Below are 18,005 nucleotides of genomic sequence, written 5' to 3'. Positions count from 1 at the left end.
GTGTTGAAGTAGACCCACTCTCCTGACGGAGGCTGGGTCATGATGTGGAGATCAACCTGCAGACGAAAGCCTTTAGCACCACTGACATCTGTGTCTACCTTCGCTGCTGTGATGATGATTTAAATAAAAAAACGAGATCTCACCTTCTCGCCCGCCAGAGTGACCATGTCCAGAGGGCCGTACATGAAGCGTCCCGTCAGCACCTGCTGGGAGCCTTCTGTGAACACAGCGTCGTTTACTCGGTGGTTGGCCGTCACGTTCTGTTGACGGAGGGAAAGGAAAAACGTATCCATCAAATATATCGTCAAACTGGACGTGTGAAAACGAGCCGCGTGATGACGCAATCAGGATCAGGAGTCTGTTCCTACCCTGATCTTCACGTGAGTCCTCTTGCGGAGCCACTTCTCTCGAGGTTTGGATGGCGTGAATTCAGAGACTTCTTTCCCGTCCAGCTCCAGGATGCTGGAGTTTTCATGCCTCATGACCTGAAGGAGGTATTCAGTTAGTCCTTATTCATGTAAAGAAATATAAACAGCATCACCGCTTTGAGGTTCCAACACATCCAAAGACGGAATCAGAAAAAGACCAATAATCAACATTCAGCAGATCTTCGCTGAGTCCCAAGTCTTCATTTTCAGGCAGCCCTACCCGCCATCGTACTCTGACGTTGACTCACCTGTCTCAGCAGGAAAGACACGACATCTGTGGACTCCCAGTACGAGGCGTGGAAGAGGTGCGGTAAAGCCACTGTGGGGAAAGCTGTCAGAGCGTCGGGGCAGTACAGGGCAAAGTCCAGACGCTTCGTGCCCCACCAACGTGCTGCAACTGCCGTGGGCGGACGTGCGGATACATGAGGTAAAATGTCAGAGTCAGCTCGACGAAACATGAAGCCACACAAAAGGTGCAACACAAACACATCAGTGTGTGAGAACACAAGCGTCACCGATCCCAGCGCACCTGCAGCTGAAAGGAGCAAACCAGGAGTTATGATTGTTACTGACCAAGAGGAGGAGGTGACCCAGTGAGATCTGATCAGCAACCAAAGATGGTTAATCATGTTAGTGTGGGTTGAAAAGAAGACCCAGGTCAAGATTTATACTTCATTCCTCATCATCACCCCTTAAAGACTTTTAATTTGAAAGGGGAAAGAATAAAAGTTAAGAGAAGGGGAAAAGACGTTTTCTTGTATAGCAGCACAGCTTGGAGGAAAAGAACTGAAAGCTTGATGGAGATTTCAGAGGTCCACTCCCTTATAAAGAAAATACCGTGGTCCACTTCAGCCTGGGAGTCCAGCGAGACCAGATCAGATATGGCAAAGTCCAGGCCGGGTGACCGGAAGTTCTCGTACTGCTCGATGGGACTGGAAGCCTCACTGGTCTCCAGCTCTGCGTCTGGATCAACGTCGGGAGCTCCTGCGGCCCGGCCGGCGTCCGCTTTCTTACGAGACTTAGGAGGACTTTTCAGGAGGAATTGCGAGGTGAGGGCGAGTTGGGACAAAAGGCCGAACTTTTTGGATTGGTTAATTTGTTCTGATTTGGCTACGGGGACAAAACAAAGAGAAATAAAACCAAAATGAAAAAAGGGAGGCAAGATGCTTCGTGAAGGTTAATGACTTTTGTTTGACACTTTAAAGATACCAGAATTTAAAACTTCAAAAATGATTCTAGTTAAAGTCAATCGGTGTCAATACCTGTGAGGTTACCACGGTAACAAGACTAGAAGTCCTCAGCACCCAACATTAGGTATTTTCTTGTTTTAAATTCTGAAAAAATGCCGGCAAACATCTGCCAACTGTGCAGTGACATTACTCTCCTCTGCACCAGTCGTGTGATATAGATGGTTTTTTTGATCTGGCACTTTTCCATGCTAACATTCATTAAAATAATGCTGACTGTATCGTGGGATCAAAACGTAGCACAGGATCCAAAATCCGGACCACTTCTGGTTGGAATAAACTTGGAATAATCTATGATTCTTCTCGGTATCACTTTAAAAAAAAAAACAATACCATCCATCCACTGGACCATTATTTCAGAATCGGGGTCGCGGGGAGCTGAAGCCGATCCCAGCGGCTGTTTGGCTCACACACACACAGGCAGACAAGCAGCCACACACACCTAACGAGCACGTCTGTGGACTGTGGGAGGAAGCTGGAGAACCCGGAGAGAACCCACACATGCAGGAGGGAGAACATGCAGACTCCACACAGAGAGGCTCCGGACAGACGGGGGATTCAAACCAGCGCTAACCGCTGCCGCACTGTGCAGCCCGAAAAACGACTCAATCTGCATTATTTTTTATGTAACGAAAAGTAAAAAGGTTCTTTACAAAAAAATACAGATCTTCATATCGTCATATTTTTTTTCACAGCATCGGCTCAAACGGACGTCTCTAAAGTCTGAAGTCCGTTTGGCGTCTGTTCGGAGGGGGTTATTTCTGCTGTTTAAGTCTCATGATAAAATAACGTAACAGACTGTGGGTTATTTCACGACACCACAATCATTGACAAAGTTTCTCTGTTAACTTAATAAGCCTCCTAATTTTTTCCTTTTTGTGTTCATCTCTCTGAGGCTGGAAAGAAGACATCACCTTGACTCTTAAATGTCCCGACATTCTTAGCGAACCTTTTCTTATGACAGACAAATATAACTATTTTACCTGTATATGTTTACAGCTACTCAAATCATTTTACACGGTAGACAGATTTTAAATGATGCATTCATTAAGTTGCCAAGATGGAGAAAAAAAATCATGAAAATTTGTGCTAACACTTTGTGTCTCATAATTGAGACACCGTCAGCAACGTGCACAAATAAATCAGAAACAACATATGTCTCTAACTTAGACGTTGTGCAGATGTTTGCTTGCAATTTTTTTGTGATGATATTATTATTACTTATGTTTTTTCTATTTTGGTTGCCGTGGTACCAAACAGGTATCAGTGTGGTGTGAAAGTTTACACTTGTGGTAACTTCAAAAGGTTGATGTTGTGGGAAGCGTCCAACAGAAGAGAAAAAGTCAAAGCTGAAAACAAGTGTAGCAGCGTTAGCATGAAGGCTGCACGGTGCTGATGCTGCTTGAGAGAAAATCTGCCATCGTTAGTTCACCTGCATCTCCGGGGTCCTACTGCAGGGGGAAGGACAAAGAGGGGGGGAGACTGTAAGGTGAGGTACAAACAAATGCTCCGATAGGAAGGGGAGGGAGGGGGGGGGGGGGACATTGGAGGACAATCAGACATAAAACACAACTTTTCATCTTAGCAAACATTGCAGTAGGGAGTGTGGACGATGCAGGAATGGCTGGTGTGTTACATGCATCGCAACATCAGATAAATGCAGCACTCGTTCTTTGCATTTACATTGAGACAGTGGAGAAGAGTACAACAGACAGTGAAAAGTGGCGCTAAACCTGCTCCTCTTAAGGGGACCCCCCCCACCCCCCCCCCCAGGCCTGGCTTAGCAGGAGTCAGAAGAAAAAGGAGCGGGAGACTGACGTCTTTGCCGGAGTGTCGGTGTGTGTGTGGAGTCAGAGTAACGGGGTTCATAGAAAGAGAGGGAGGAGAGTAAAACTGAGAGAAAGAAGGAACACAGAGGTGAGTGTTTGTGTGTGAGTGGAAGAGAGAGAGAGAGAGAGAGGGAGAGAGAGAGAGAGAGAGAGAGAGGCTGGTTGGTATCAAGAACACTTACTGTTAGCTATGTTGGTGGCAGTGTAACTGTCTGCCATTCCTGAGACCTGGCTGGCAATGCTGACCTCACTGGCCCTCCGCTGGCCCCGGGAGAGGGGGCCCGTTACGGGGGATGAGGGGTACGAACTGTCCATGAAGACACCACCATGAGACTGAACAACATCCGCTATTGAGCCGAAACAAGGAGATCCCATTAGACAGAGACACAGGTAAGGGGTGCTCACAGTGATGGGGGGGGGGGGGGGGGGGATGTGACGGCGGGCGGCGTGGTTTAAGAGGACGTGTGAAACCCAAAAAAGAAGACCGCATGGCAGCCACAGTCAGATTTCTGTTCAAGCGGTAACACAGGAAAGAGTGAGGACGTAAAACACTGAGTGGATGTTATAACACACACGTCCACATTTGTTAGAGTCATGTGATCGTAGAGCTGCAACAGTCCTGGGCCCCAAATACTGAGTACTAATACGCATCTATGTAACTCAGACTGAGCTCTCTCTCTCTCTCTCTCTCTCCCTCCCTCCCTCCCTCCCTCCCTCTCTCTCTCTCTCTCACTCACTCACTCACTCGCTGAAGCTTCGTTTTTTTTTTTTAAACCACAGATGAGTGTTGTAGTCTAGACCACACTGACTGAGACCAGAGTGCTCCGAGAACCAGGACCAGGACCAAGACATGGTGAGACCCAGACCCATAAATGTCACAGAAAAACCCTCAGCTTGTGTGAAGGGGGCGTGTCCCTCACTTAGACGTAACAGTGGGTTCAAATCCGTCTTTCCTGACTCTATCAGTCCCTGATTTCTAACTCTATCCGCTGTCCTCGCTCTACAATAAAGCCATAAAGAAACCTCATCGTCACCTTATTACTCTGCTTATTTGAATGTAAATGTAAAGTAACAAAATGATTCCTAAAACGTAAAAACCACAGTGACTTTCTATAAGTGTGCAGCCCGACGTGTTATCGACTTTATAAACAGCTACGTCACGTCACGTCAGGGCGCTAGTTCTTTAAACGTATCCGGAGATTTGATCATGTCATGTGACCTTTGACCTCGGGGAACAACGAGGGCGGTACAGTGAGTGTATGATGTGTACAAACAGTTCACAGTAAAAAAAAATACACACACATCACAGGCAGCACATTTACAACGTCCCCTGGAAGTACAAGCAGCCGCGTTGTGTCACGGCAACAGTCGGTTGTTATGGAAACGATGCAGACGTAAGAACCACGGCAAACAAACACAAATGATCGAGTGCGAGACATGGAGATGTGAGGGGGGGAAACATTCAAATGTAACACCACGGGAGATGCAGATTTTCAAACCTATTTCCATGAGGGGTTTTTGCATTGAAGCGTGACGCCGCTGCACGGAGACGTTTATCACGTGGTTTAAATTAGCAGGTATGGTCGACGTGCTCAGCGATTATGACGCAGTGTATCTCTAAAAACTGATGATAATCTAATAATGATACATTACATTGTTTAACTGAAGAATCTAAAACGCCCTTTAACAGAGGAAAGAGGAATTTCCCTTCCTGGTTTCCGACTCTGTCACCTGTCCTGTCTCATGAGAAGCCGGGAAGGACAAAAATGTTGGAGAAAAAAAAAAAAAAAAGAAAAGAAAAAACTTTGTGCTAAACTAGGAGTGAGAGAATCCCGCTACGAGGCGTGAGATGCCGCCACGATAACTCTGTGATAACTGATATTTTACAAGACAATCGTAAAACACTACATTACAACATCTGATCACGTTTCCCTGATTCAAGTCATAGCGCCACCGCGAGGAGTCATGGAGCGCTGATTAGTGTGATGAGTGAAATCTTTTAAGAGCGCCACTATTTATTTATATCATTTTTTATTGATAAATGAAAAATAGTTTTTCTGCACCAGCTCGATAATATTTCCCCCCACTCCTAGACCTGTGGTTACCTGAATTTTAGATTTACCAGGTAAGACGGCAGCGATGGGATTACTTGGAGGGAACGGATGGAAGGACGGTTTAAATCTGAGCATCTGGGGCGTGACAGCAATAAGGACAGAAGGAAGAGACAAAGACACGCAGGTGGACACAGGTGAATGCAGGTGAAAGGGAGAGGCTACACACACTCCACTTTGAGGGAGCCCTCCTGCCAGTTTAGCACAGGCACAGGGATGCAGGTCTCACTGATGGTCTCCTGACAGCGAAAGGACAGGGGGGGCCCGCTGTCAAGCAGCAGCTGAGCGTTGCTCTGGACTGTCTCCACTACAGAGAGGGGGAGGGGGGGGGAGCAGAGGGGGGGGAGAGGGAGCAGAGGGTTTTGGAGGTAGACGGCCAAGTGTGCAGGTACGGGGACAGGGGACCGAGAGAGGAGGAAAGAAAGAAAGACAAGGAAGACACAAAAATATGTGAAGCAATAAAGACTGAACATGAGACAAGCAAGCAAAGTGGAGCCCTTAGTGGAGCCCACGGCGAACAACGTCCCCAAAGTCTAACAAACGGTCTTCACCAGGGACGTGGTTTCTCGGGTTGTTGCAGGAGAACTAACGAAGAAGAACTGACAGACTTTCTTTGGCCTTAAAGCTCGACATGCACTCGTGTGACTTAAAATGGACCGACACGATCGTCTTTCCAGATGTTTATCTGCTGCTCTCTGTCTGCCTCGCCGACACCTGCTGCTAGAGAGGGGCGGGGGGGGGGGGGAGTGTGGAGGCAGGAGGGGGGGGGGGGGGGGGGGAAGCTTGTTTTGGTCTGAAAGTCGCATGCTAAGCCTTTAAACCTCGCTGCTCCTTAAAACTCCAGTCACATAATTATGATTAAAGCTGTAACTTTCAGGACAGATTTAAAAAACCCCGGCCTGATCGAAAACGCTCGTGTCACCCTTTAATAAATCCCGCGTCAACGATAGAAGCGACGTTATTTATCTGAACCTTAATAAACCTCTGCACATCAGTTCGGTTAGCAATGCGACATAACGGATAGATGGTCAGGGGAGTTTGAGGCTCTAAGGGTTACTCCACTTTAATGACGGGTTCAAACGGAAAAAACAACCGGAAGGACTACAACCACATTCAGATGAAAGAAGAAGGAAAAAAAAAACAAAAAACTGCTTCACAACAGATGTTGAAGCACAAACAGCAGAAACATGTTTCAATGTTTTCTTTGAGAAAATGTTTCGTTTATCTGTAAAGAGACTCAAACTGTGCTACAAAAAGAGGCGGGAGCCGTCTGGAGCGTGCGTCAGTGGGGAAACAGGGCAGTTTCCGCTGACGCCATCGTTAGTTAAAAGGAGAAAATAACATTAAGCATTTGTGTCCGTGCATGTGAATCCAAGTCAGAGCGTCATTTTTTATTTCATGATTTTTATATGAACTGAATTGACATGGCTCACCCAGCAGGGCGGAGTTTCCATCTCCCAGGGGAAAGCGTTGGTAGCGTGGCACATTGAACGGGGGCAGGAGGTGAAACTTCCTCTCCAGCAGAGGCTCCAGCCGGGAGGCCGAGGGATCGGCAGGATGGAACAGGTTATAAACCTGCTGACAGGCAGGACGCAGCTGGGCCACTAGGGGGAGCAATCAAACCAGAGATGTTAGAGAGAGAGGCTGCAGAGAATCCACAGACTCCGCCCCTCAGCTGTTAAACAATCACGTCTTCAAAAGCATTCTCATAGAAACACCAGGGTCTATTAAACGACAACAATGTGCACAGTCATCATAACTTATGAGTGGAAAGAACTGAATGGGTGTGACCCTCAAGATTACACTGTGATTAGTTGTGCAGTTCTATGTAAGATGTTTGCAGTTAGCGAGCAGAAGCGTTGTGTGTCCCTCGTGTGCAAAATGTCACACGCAACATAAACAATCTTGTGCTGAGTGGATTCTTCTCCGCAGGTGTTCGCTCACCATCCAGCGCGGGAATGACAGTCTTCCTCAGGGCGAGCACCAACCCCAGCGGGGAGCCGAAGAGGAAGAAGTCGGACACCTCAAAGTCGAACTTCCCCAGGGAGCTCCCGTCCAGCATGGTGCTGCTGCTCGACCTGCGAGAGGCTGTGTCGTTCCGCAAGACGCTGGAGTGCAAGCTGGAAGGAACAGCACAAAGTCACGAATCACTGACAGCACTGAAACAAGGACGGAGATCGGAGGTGGTTTTTTTTGTCAGACTCTGCACACCTGGTGAGGAAGGCCTGGTGCTGCTTTATCGTGTCCACCTCATAAGTGGAGGAATCGCTTCGTTTTCGCGGGAGCTGTCTTTTGGCGTCGTCAGAGGCGCCGGCGCGCGGGATGTCGATGTTGCTGCGACTGAGGTGACGGCTTCCCTCCAGCGTCGGAGAGGCCGAACCGTGGCCGCTGTTGACGATGATGCCAGGGGAGAGGAGGTCCTGGTCCTGGTGTGTGTGTGTGTGTGTGGAGGGGGGGGGGGGGGAGATTCAGGAAGGATGTGAAACAGGTTTGAAGCTTTAAACTGCACAGATCCGAGCTGCATGTGTTCTGTCTCATACCTGCACACTCACCACGCTGCCCCTGCGACTGCTGTTCTGGCTCTCGTTAACGGTCTGATTGCTGCTGCACAGAGAGTCAAATCCTAAGATTCCTCCCACGCAGTCCCCGATGAGGCAAACCTACAGAGGGCGACAGTCAGATCTGAGGTCATTAAAACAATAATTACAGGTTCATCTTCTCCATCTACACAGCTGCTGCACTGATATGCTCACTGGAACAAACCGGAGAAACACAGGAGGACAGGATTATGAGTTTCAGCTATTAGAGTTAATAATTCAACAGAGAAAGTCTCAGCTGCCATACTGTGCACATGTGTTGTATGTGCGTAAACACACAGTGTGGACACATAATATTGTGCATGTGTACATACTGTTCGCTCATTATACAAGGCAGTGTGTGCTCTGTTAATGTACAACTGAGACCACCGCGAAAACCTGTTTTACTTTGGCTCCGTGCTTCGACTCTTTATAGATTCATATTTGAGTAAAAGGAACATTTTGTCCTGTTTTACAAAAAAAAAAATATTAATACTCCATCCAAGCATCCAGATTATATTTTTTTCAATCAGGTCTCTAATTTGCAGAAAATGTTAACCAATTAAAGACGGGGACCGTAGTTTTTGTTCTTCTTAAAAAATAAGAGAAAGTTCGGGCTGGGCAATAAATCGAAAATGAATCGAATCCGCCTTCAGAGCGTCTAACTGATGTTATCCTAACTCGTCTTATCGTGCCCGTGTTGATGATTTTCAGGGCAGAGTCAGGTGACGACATGTCCGGAAGATACCAGCAAACAAAAAAGAAGTCAAACATAAACACTGCATAAAAACGTGTTTTCTACAGTTTCAGAGAAGTTCAGTTTTACTTTTGCTTTCAGTTGGAAATATTCAATAAATTACTTCAAAGTAGTTTATCAGATATGATCACTCTTTCACTGGAACACAAAGATCCAGGCTTTAAAGAGCACGTCAGTGAACTGAAACAAAATAATCGAGGTTGAATGTTCAATTAATGGTGATATTGATTTCAGGTCACATCACCGACCTGGCCGGAGAAAGCCGCTCCATCCAGAGACTTTATGAAGTCTGCGTACACCTGATTTGCCCGGACGATGACGGTTGCCATGGCTTCCTGGTACTGTGGGGCGGAGGTGGCGAGAAGGGGGAGAGCCGCCAGCGGGATGTGGTCCTGACTGCTGGACAGACAACCCTCATCATAGCTGTAAGGGCTCAGGCTGTGCGACACAAAAACAAAAACACAAACTAATAATCATGAACGTGTTTTAGAAGATCAAGGCCACGGAGGAGCGGGGCGACCTTTTCCATTCAACGACAGTAAACAAACAGAAACCATCAATCACCATCCTCAGAGTTTGAGTGTATAATATGTGTGTGTGTTTGTGTGTGTGTGTCCTCTCACTTGGAGACCAGGGAGAAGGCCTCGGCACAGATGGCAGGGCACGGCACCAAGCGGATGGCGATGCGGCCCAGTGCAGCGGGATAGTGAACGCGCATGACCGACTCGAACGCCGTGCTGATCGTGTTAACGTCGGCCTGCTTGCTGCTCTGGTCCCCTCCGCCTGTGTCCAGGATGTTGCCTCCGTGCAGAACCAGAATCAGCACATGGATCTTTGAAGGCTGCAGACACTGCTGGGACGAGCTCTCCTAAAAAAAAAAAAAAAAGACAAGTATTTAAAGGATTATAGAGGAGGAACAGCTTGTGGAGAATATTTAAAGGTACTTTTAAAAGTGTCTTTTTCTTGGTCTGCATGAACAAAGACGACATGCTGACAAATAAACTCGAGGTCCTGAGCTATCGTGCATGGAATTAGTTTTTTTGCAGTTGTGAGTCATGATTCTGTCCATCTTTTCTAACATGGACCACACAACAGAACATCCAGAGAGGGGGGGGGGAGGGGGGCGGAGAACCATGGAGGGAAACAGAACAGAGCAAACCTACAGTACACCGCACCTGGACAAACTGTTCGATTGAACAGCAAACAACGGCAAGGCTTCTCGTGGACAACGAATGTGACATCATAGTTTGTAGGTTTGCATGAACACTCAACGCCACAGCTGCAGGTACAGGGAGGAGGGGGGGGGGGGGACACATGTTTAGGGTTTGGGGAAAAAACACGGGAAAGTAAGTAGTGGGTTTGTTCAAGGAAGGGGGGGGGGGGGGGGGTCTCTGTGGAGCCGCACGGGTGCAGAAAAATGTTGACTTACTGACTGATGCCTTGTTACCGTGATGGTGGGAATGGGAGAGCTATCAGCTTGAACTGAGGCACGCATCTGAACACAAGAGGACAGAGAGGCTCAGGGACCAACAGCCTTCTGCTAGATTACAGAGCAATGAAGGTATCTATTGAGTTCGATTACAAACTTGACTCCTATTTAGTCTTTAATTACCTGTTTATGTTTTTAGTTAGCTGTTAATATTTAATGTTTGCATTAAAGCGTCGACCGAAGTTTAATTCCTTGTGTGTTAGACATACCTGGCCAGTAAAGCTGATTGATTCTGAAAAATGACTGTGTGTTAAAACCGTAGAAATACGGGCAACATGTCTCCTCCACAAATGAAGCCAAAATATCCCCGCAGCAGGCGTCTCGACATCTCGTGCAGCGAGAGGATGCACAGAGGAAATGTGACTCACTGATGAAACCTCAAAGAGCTCTCGGGTCGGGACAGATTCTGGCGTTGGTTTTCAAGCAGACACTCACAGTTATGGAAAGTTCAACGACTTCTGTGTTGGTTGTTGTCGCGTATCCGGCGCTCCTTTCTCGTCTGCTCGGCTAATTCAGGGACGACATCGCAGCAGGAGAATTTACTTACAAGAAACTTCTCAGGAAGAGGAACACTTACACTCGTTATCGGGCATAGGGACTATTTCTGGTAATTTCCGTACACATTACATATGGCCGCCCTTCTGCACCTCAGTAAGGTCGAGACGCTTGTGATCCTCACTCAGCCAATCAGAAGAGCTCACTCTTCTGATTCACATGCACGGACACGTCACTGATCCTGCTATTGTGGCATTTGAACCAAATACGGTAACTTCTTCGATGTTTGTTTTTCTAAATGAAATTACTTTTTTTTTTATGAAAATGTTTGAACAGAAATAAAGTTTTGTTATGTCCCCCAATAACAATCTGAGGTTGAATTTTTGAATTTCAAAGTATTTCAATGAGTGCCCTGTAAAGGGTTAATAACAACTACATCTAAAGACAGACAGCATGTGTGACACAAAGGGAGGTGACGTGTGTTCATTTTATAAAGTGACATCCCATCTGTTCATATGGAGGGCTCAGAGCTTATGACCTGTACTGCAGTCAGCCAGTAGGGGGAGCTCCATATGTTTTGGCTTCATTTTCAAGCCGTGGTAGTTCCGTCCATCTTGTTACACAGTGTGTGATTAAAATCTAATTAAACATAGGCCTCGGGGTCCGGTGGAGGGAGGGGGGGGGGGCATTTTCTGCAGATGATCCTGCAGGAATGTTTATTTCATGACACTGCATGAGTGTCTCGCTCACTGTAAGACACACGTACCTCGTCCAGTCTGTCCTCACTGGCGGATCTTTCATAGTCCACTGTCATTTCTTTAAAGAGTTCACCTGCAAACACACACACACACACACTCTTCACATCAAACAGTGTGAATACGTATAATGAGGTGGTCTTGCTGTGGGGGTTTTTTTTACCCTGAGTTTCCTCGGTGTCTGCAGCTTCGATCTTGTCAATCAGGTCGTTGGAGTTCCACTTGGCGATTTCCTTCGGGAGGACATCCTCGCTGTCTGAGAAATCCTCTGCAGGGGAGACAAACAACATATGTCGCCATCAACTCCAGCATATGTGCAAGTCGTTTTTTTTTTTTTTTTACATCTGTCACAACACATAACAGCATTAACTAATACATAGAAAACATGCAGAACAGTTTGATGTGAAGGATCACTCATTATGTTGTCATTCAGTGAAAACGATGGGGTTTTTTTAGGAGCTTATAAAATAACCTCTGTGTTCATCCATGACTAATAATGTTTGTGTTCAACAAGAACGGTGTGATTTTATGACCATAACAGATTTTTAAAAAATGTACTGAATTTGGGGGAGAGAGCTTTACATTGTTTTGTTTTTTTAATATTCTATTGTTCTGTTTTATTTTGAAAATAATGTGAACTTTAGAAGTAGGCAAAAGTTAACATTAGGGCAGTTCTTTTGTTGGAGTGAGATTATTTTAGACATACTGGCGATGGGGATAAATGCTGGTTTGGGGGGGTTCCTTTGTAGAAACATCACTGGTTCTCTTTATTTTGTCTTAGCAACTTAATCAAACAAAATTCATCTCTAAAAATACGACAAATCATAATAATGTTAAGCAATTCAAAATGTTTTATCTGTTTTGTACTGAAGCCCGAAGTAGACTGCTTTTTTTTTCTCGAGATCTTGACTCATTTTTTTCTTTATCAAAACATTACAGCTGCAGTTTTGCTATTTTAACAGGTTAAATTACTCACATCTCATGATAACAAAGAAGTTGTTTTTTTCCTGATAATGGGCGAGCTTGTTCAAAAAAAGAAGCTAAATATTCTGATCACTGTTAGTTACTGTTTTTTTTTTAAATCTGAGGTTACAAGATACAACTTGAAACAACTTTTTTTTTATCACAGGGGCACAGAGTTAATTAAATGTAAAGATCCATGTCAGCTTTGTGGCTTCTGTAGTTTCACAAAATGAATTCTCACAGAAGGTGTCAGTCAGTTTCTCAGAAACACCTGAGTGAAACTGTCTGAACAGAGTTTATGCAACATTGTGTTTCCTGTTTCCTAACAGTCTCAAAATATAAGACTTTTGTTTAAAGGTCAAATATTATCCTCTTCTTCAACAGTTTGAATAATTCTCAGAGCTCATAAAACATGCCTGTGAAGTGTGTTTGATCATGTCTATAAACCCCTCTATTTCAGCCCTGCTCAGAACAGGCTGTTTCTGTGTCTGTAGCTTTAAATATGTAAATGAGCTGTGTCTGACCACGCCCCCTCTCTGGAAGGGCTCGGGTGTACTCGCTGCTTTCTGGCTCCATGTCCTATTGTTTACGGTGAGAAGGCAGACTCAGAGGGCAGAACAAACACCTAGCTGTGGGAGTGTCACCCACCTGGGGGAGGGGCTACTGCCCTTTGTGATGTCATAAAAGGAAAATCACCAAACGGCCTGTTTGAGCACACATTTTCTGAAAAGTGGAGCAGGCAGAAGAAGGAGAGGATGGACTTCTCTCATATTTTTTTTTTAGACAGGCTAGGGACACATGAGTGTTAGAGAAACATGATAAAGTGCATTTTGCATGTTACATTTATAATTAGTTTAGCATTTAAAACCCATTTTTTTAAACATTGCAGGATATATACTGCAAGAGTTGCCCTTTAAGGCCAGTTCAGTGACCACAGTCAGACGAGGACGGTATACAGAGTGATAGAGCGTCTGTAAGACTCTGCTTTTTTCATTTGCAATTGAATAAAAAGAAAAATCTGTTCCTGCAAAAACACGACGGAAACCTGCAGTCATGTAAATCTGATCTGCGTGTTTCATCCAGGTGACACATACAAACACGTGTTCACATTTTATCTAAATAAAAATAAATGTATTTATTCATTATTGATGGGGAAAAAAAACCTGTTCATCTCTGTAGTGTCGGATCACACATCAATAATAAGAATAGCACTGAGCTGGAAACTGTTGTGTAAACCGTCACTGAGAGACTGAATGAAGCGTTGCACTTTATGTAACAGCGCAGCTCATTTGATTCAACGTGGTGTGCTTATACGTCAGACAGCAAACATGCCTTTATTGTTCCATAAAAACAGGAATGAATGAAACATGAATACAGACAAACACAATCAAACATGAACACGTTGAGATCTAATGATTGCATTCCAGTCACCAGAGATAAATCAGCACAGCTACCCGAGTATCAACAGCAGAAATGACAACAAGGTTTTTATTCTTGTTTCACCATTATGACAAAATGCAATGAAGTGCTGTGGTTTGTGATCGTGAAATGTAAAGGATGGTGTGTGTGTGTGTGTGTGTGTGTGTGTGTGTGTGTGTGTGTGTGTGTGTGTGTGTGTGTGTGTGTGTGTGTGTGTGTGTGTGTGTGTGTGTGTGTCTTGATACCAGAGTTTTAAGCGTGGACGCGACAAGTCCTATCGAGTCATTTCTTGTTTTTAATGTCCAATCAAAGCAGACACACTCCTGCGTACTTAACGGCACGTATATGTGGCCATCATTACAGTACATTGCTCTCTTTCCGTCCTCTGCTGCAGACGGTTCTTACAACTATTGATCATCAATATAACAGAGAATGTGTCGCATCAACAAGTGTTGAGATATCTGATATTTTCGGGGCCTTTTTGCCTTCATTCAATCGGACAGCTGGGAGAGAGACAGGGGACGCCATGACACGAGGTCGGATTCAAACCCACGGCTGCTGCTGCAATAAGGACTCCGTACGTGGGGTGAAAAACATAACCGCTAGGCTGTGGCGGCCCCCGAGATATCTGACATTTTTAACCAGCTTTCACCCGTGTAAACTGTTAACCGCACTGGATTGTTTAAAAGGCTGAGGGACAAAAAAAGAAGACTTCAAACAAGCGTATCATTATTAATACCCTGCACCCTTCACTAATGCGGTTTAGATAAGAGTGGAAGCTCCTGAGGATACTATTAAACATCTTAATACGGATGGATCAATAGAAGTGATTAAAGTAGTTGATCAGGACGGAGGAGAGCGCGTCCGGGTTCAATCGGGCCTGAAGGGGAGAAGATCTCCTGGGTATAAATCAATTTTGTGTTCAGTTATCTGCACTGCTAAGTTTAAATTTATCTAGGTTAAACCCATGATTAATGATGCTTTATTTCCTCTTATCAATGTGTGTGTGTGTGTGTGTGTGTGTGTGTGTGTGTGTGTGTGTGGTGCAGGACGTGGAGTGTGTTGGTGAGAGAGATTTCGGCGTCTTTGTGCGTCTGATCTGGACGTCAAGATGAGACACACCCGGCCCCGCGTCCTCGGCCAAACTCATCCAGAGGAGAGCACGCAGCGCCCGCACACCCACCTATTTCAACTGCAGCCCCAAAGCATGCTGGGTATCTGGGAAGCTTAAGAAGTGATCTGTGGTTAAAGAGATTCATGCAGAGTCAGGGAAGGGGAAGGAAAGCAGGCAGGCAGGTTTCTTGGAAAGCTGAGTGTAAAAAAAAAAATAATAAAAAAAAAGACTTTAATGATGTAAGTGTGGACTTGAATGTGAAGCGTGAGCTGTGGTTACCGTGAGCGTCGAAGAACTCCTCCTCAGAGCTATCTTCTGAGTCTCGAGCGATGCTCTGCATCCTCCACTCGGAGATGCTGTGACGTGACGGGCTCACTGGAAGACCACACAAGAACCAGAAAAACACTGTTATTTTGGGACATGTGCTTCAGCCTTGCTCTTTCTCTTTTTAACACACACACACACACACACACTATGACAAAGAAATATTGCACAATCTCCCCCAGCCCACACGCGCACACACAGTGTTATATAAACATGCAACAGTCTCTGTGGTGCATTGCTTCATCACAGATGGACTGCTTGGTGGTCCATTGAGGGTGACTTGTGTGAAAAGTGAGGCCGAGCAGACAAGCGACGAGAAACTGGGAAAGACTAAAAGCAGGCCGTGTCTAGCGTGCGTCTCCAGCTTATGGCCTGATATATAATTAGATCTGAGGAAAAGGGAAGGGGGGGGGGGGGGGGGGGTCACAGCTGTAACTGTCAGCGGCGGAGGAGAGGGGGAGGGTCACTGTGGAGAGCGTCAGCCACCTCCATGCGTGATGTCAGCACTGCTGCTAAAAATAGCCCAGCAGAGGAACCACAGGGGGGACACGAGGCACGCGGGACGGGGGACTCGGGGGGGGGGGGGTCCAGGTGGCGGCGACAGTGAGCGCTGCCTGGAGGTAAAGGGTGACACTGAAGATGGGTGTGTGTTTGGACATGTGGTTTGTGATGTCGCAGCTGCTGCTATAAATAACCCAGGTGAGAGCCGGCGAGTTGTAGGGTGAATCGAGGTAAAGGGGCGGATAGTGTTGCATGTGTAGGACTGAGTAGAAACAGTTGTCTCCAGACAGACGAGCGAAGGCGGGGTTTAAAGGAGGAGAAGGAGGAGGAGGAGGAGGATGAGGAGGAGGCGAGGTCGAGCTCTTCAGAAGAACGAAGAAGTCAAACTGTAAAGACTATGAAGTCCAGAGTGAGGAGTTTGGACGATGTGTTGAGTATGAAAATTTGAATTTTACGTTTCATCTCCTTCAATTCGTCTTCCTGTCTAAAAGTGTTGAACTAAATCCACTGATTATAATCCCCCCTCCCCTTCTGTGTTGCTTTCTTCTTTACACCTCCTTTCATTCAACAAGGACTCTCCCTGTGTGCTCCACTCATCGGGAAGGAATTTAAAAAAAAACGAGACAGATTTGCAGAAACTCTCGGCTCTTTCCAAAAATCGAGGCTGACGACAAAACCTGCATCCAGCAGCCTCTGATTCAATCATTTGGATAAATGATCTCAATATTATCTTAATCTTATCAATATGATCTTATTTTACCGTGTTTTATTTTATTTTACCGGACCTTTGCACCGTGGGGAGGGGGGAAATGTAATTTCGATTTCACTGTATGTCGGACATATTTTGGAATTGATAATAAAGTAAACCTTGAACCTTGAATAACTTTTGAAAACGACATCACACTGACCTTAAATATTCTGACTAAATAAACCAATCTTTACAAAACTGGATCTTTGCACTCCCTTTGCTGTTCATTTTATGATTGAAGTTTATTCTGTCTCCTTTATGTTCGTCCTGCTGGTTGTAAAAAAAAAAAAGTCAAACGTTAACACAAATAATTCTTCTAGTACGCAGACACTAAAAGTTTCAAATAACAGAAGGAGAAAAAAATACTCCCGAAGTGACAAAAAGCGAGGTCCTACATGAGCTTAGCACAAGTAGCTTAACCTTTCTGAGTGGAGTCAGGTGGCGGACTGAACCAATAAGGCGAGGCGATGAGTGCAAACATAGACGTGTGTGAAGAAGGAGCCGTCACAAAAAGATGCACAGAGTCATGAAGGGAACAGATGACGACGTAAAGAGTGAAGGTCAGCGGCAGCCTCTCTCGCACACACCAGCTGACAGAGGCGAACGGGCACAGATGGCGTGCTCCTCACCTCCTCTCTTGGATGAGCGGGAGGATCGGGATGAAGTGGACCATTGCTTGGTGAGCACACCTCGAGGCTGCAGCGACTCTCCCGTCGAAATGACGACCGCGTCCTCGGTCTCCATGGAGTTGATGGCCTCTTTAGCTTCCTTTTCTTTGTCCGGAGACGGAGCTCCTCCGTTGGCCTCGGTCGCCTCCTCGGCCTGACAGAACTGGGCCATCTTTGTGGCCAGGGCCAGCTGGGTCTCCAGCTCCAGCTGCCGGATGTCCTCCATGGTGAGACCGTACCACTCGTCCTGCCAGCACCAGGCCTGCCGGTGGCACGCACCATCACCTTTCTCAGCCCTAAAGGGAGGCAAGAGAAAAGATCACACACCTGCCTCTTTATTGCTCCTTATTTTACACCAAAACAAACTCCTGAATTTGAGGGTAATCCTGAATGCATGTACACATTTTTCATCCGTGCTTTTTCCTGCCTCCCATCTTGGATATGATGTAAACATGAACACTGTGAAATCCTGCAGCGTATTTCTTTCCACTTGCTGAGTCCAGTGAAAATAAGAAAGCTGTTTCAAAATGCCGCTTTCACACTTGCACGAAAGTCCCAAAAATTTGTTTGTGGTGTGTTTT

At 45.9% G+C, this 18,005-nt stretch overlaps 1 protein-coding gene across 1 annotated transcript; it reads right to left on the bottom strand.

The window, feature by feature from the left end:
• Positions 1 to 5: 5 nt before the first annotated feature.
• LOC306819276 (membrane-associated phosphatidylinositol transfer protein 2-like) lies at positions 6 to 17,720 on the bottom strand (the record flags this gene model as incomplete). The annotated part of the gene is given in 18 exon segments (XM_079373046.1): positions 6 to 56; positions 144 to 260; positions 369 to 485; positions 677 to 825; positions 1,266 to 1,538; positions 3,687 to 3,851; positions 5,785 to 5,922; positions 7,049 to 7,219; positions 7,560 to 7,735; positions 7,827 to 8,041; positions 8,156 to 8,275; positions 9,197 to 9,386; positions 9,572 to 9,816; positions 11,699 to 11,763; positions 11,851 to 11,955; positions 15,463 to 15,558; positions 17,386 to 17,700; positions 17,703 to 17,720. Coding segments are annotated over 18 exon segments (2,726 nt in total), but the record flags the coding sequence as incomplete, so codon positions are not given.
• Positions 17,721 to 18,005: the final 285 nt, after the last annotated feature.

The sequence above is a fragment of the Symphodus melops genome (assembly GCF_947650265.1).
Source record: "Symphodus melops genome assembly, contig: scaffold_424, whole genome shotgun sequence".
NCBI lineage: Eukaryota > Metazoa > Chordata > Actinopteri > Labriformes > Labridae > Symphodus > Symphodus melops.
Note: the sequence above shows the minus strand (reverse complement) of the source record. Positions and strands in the feature narration are given on the sequence as shown.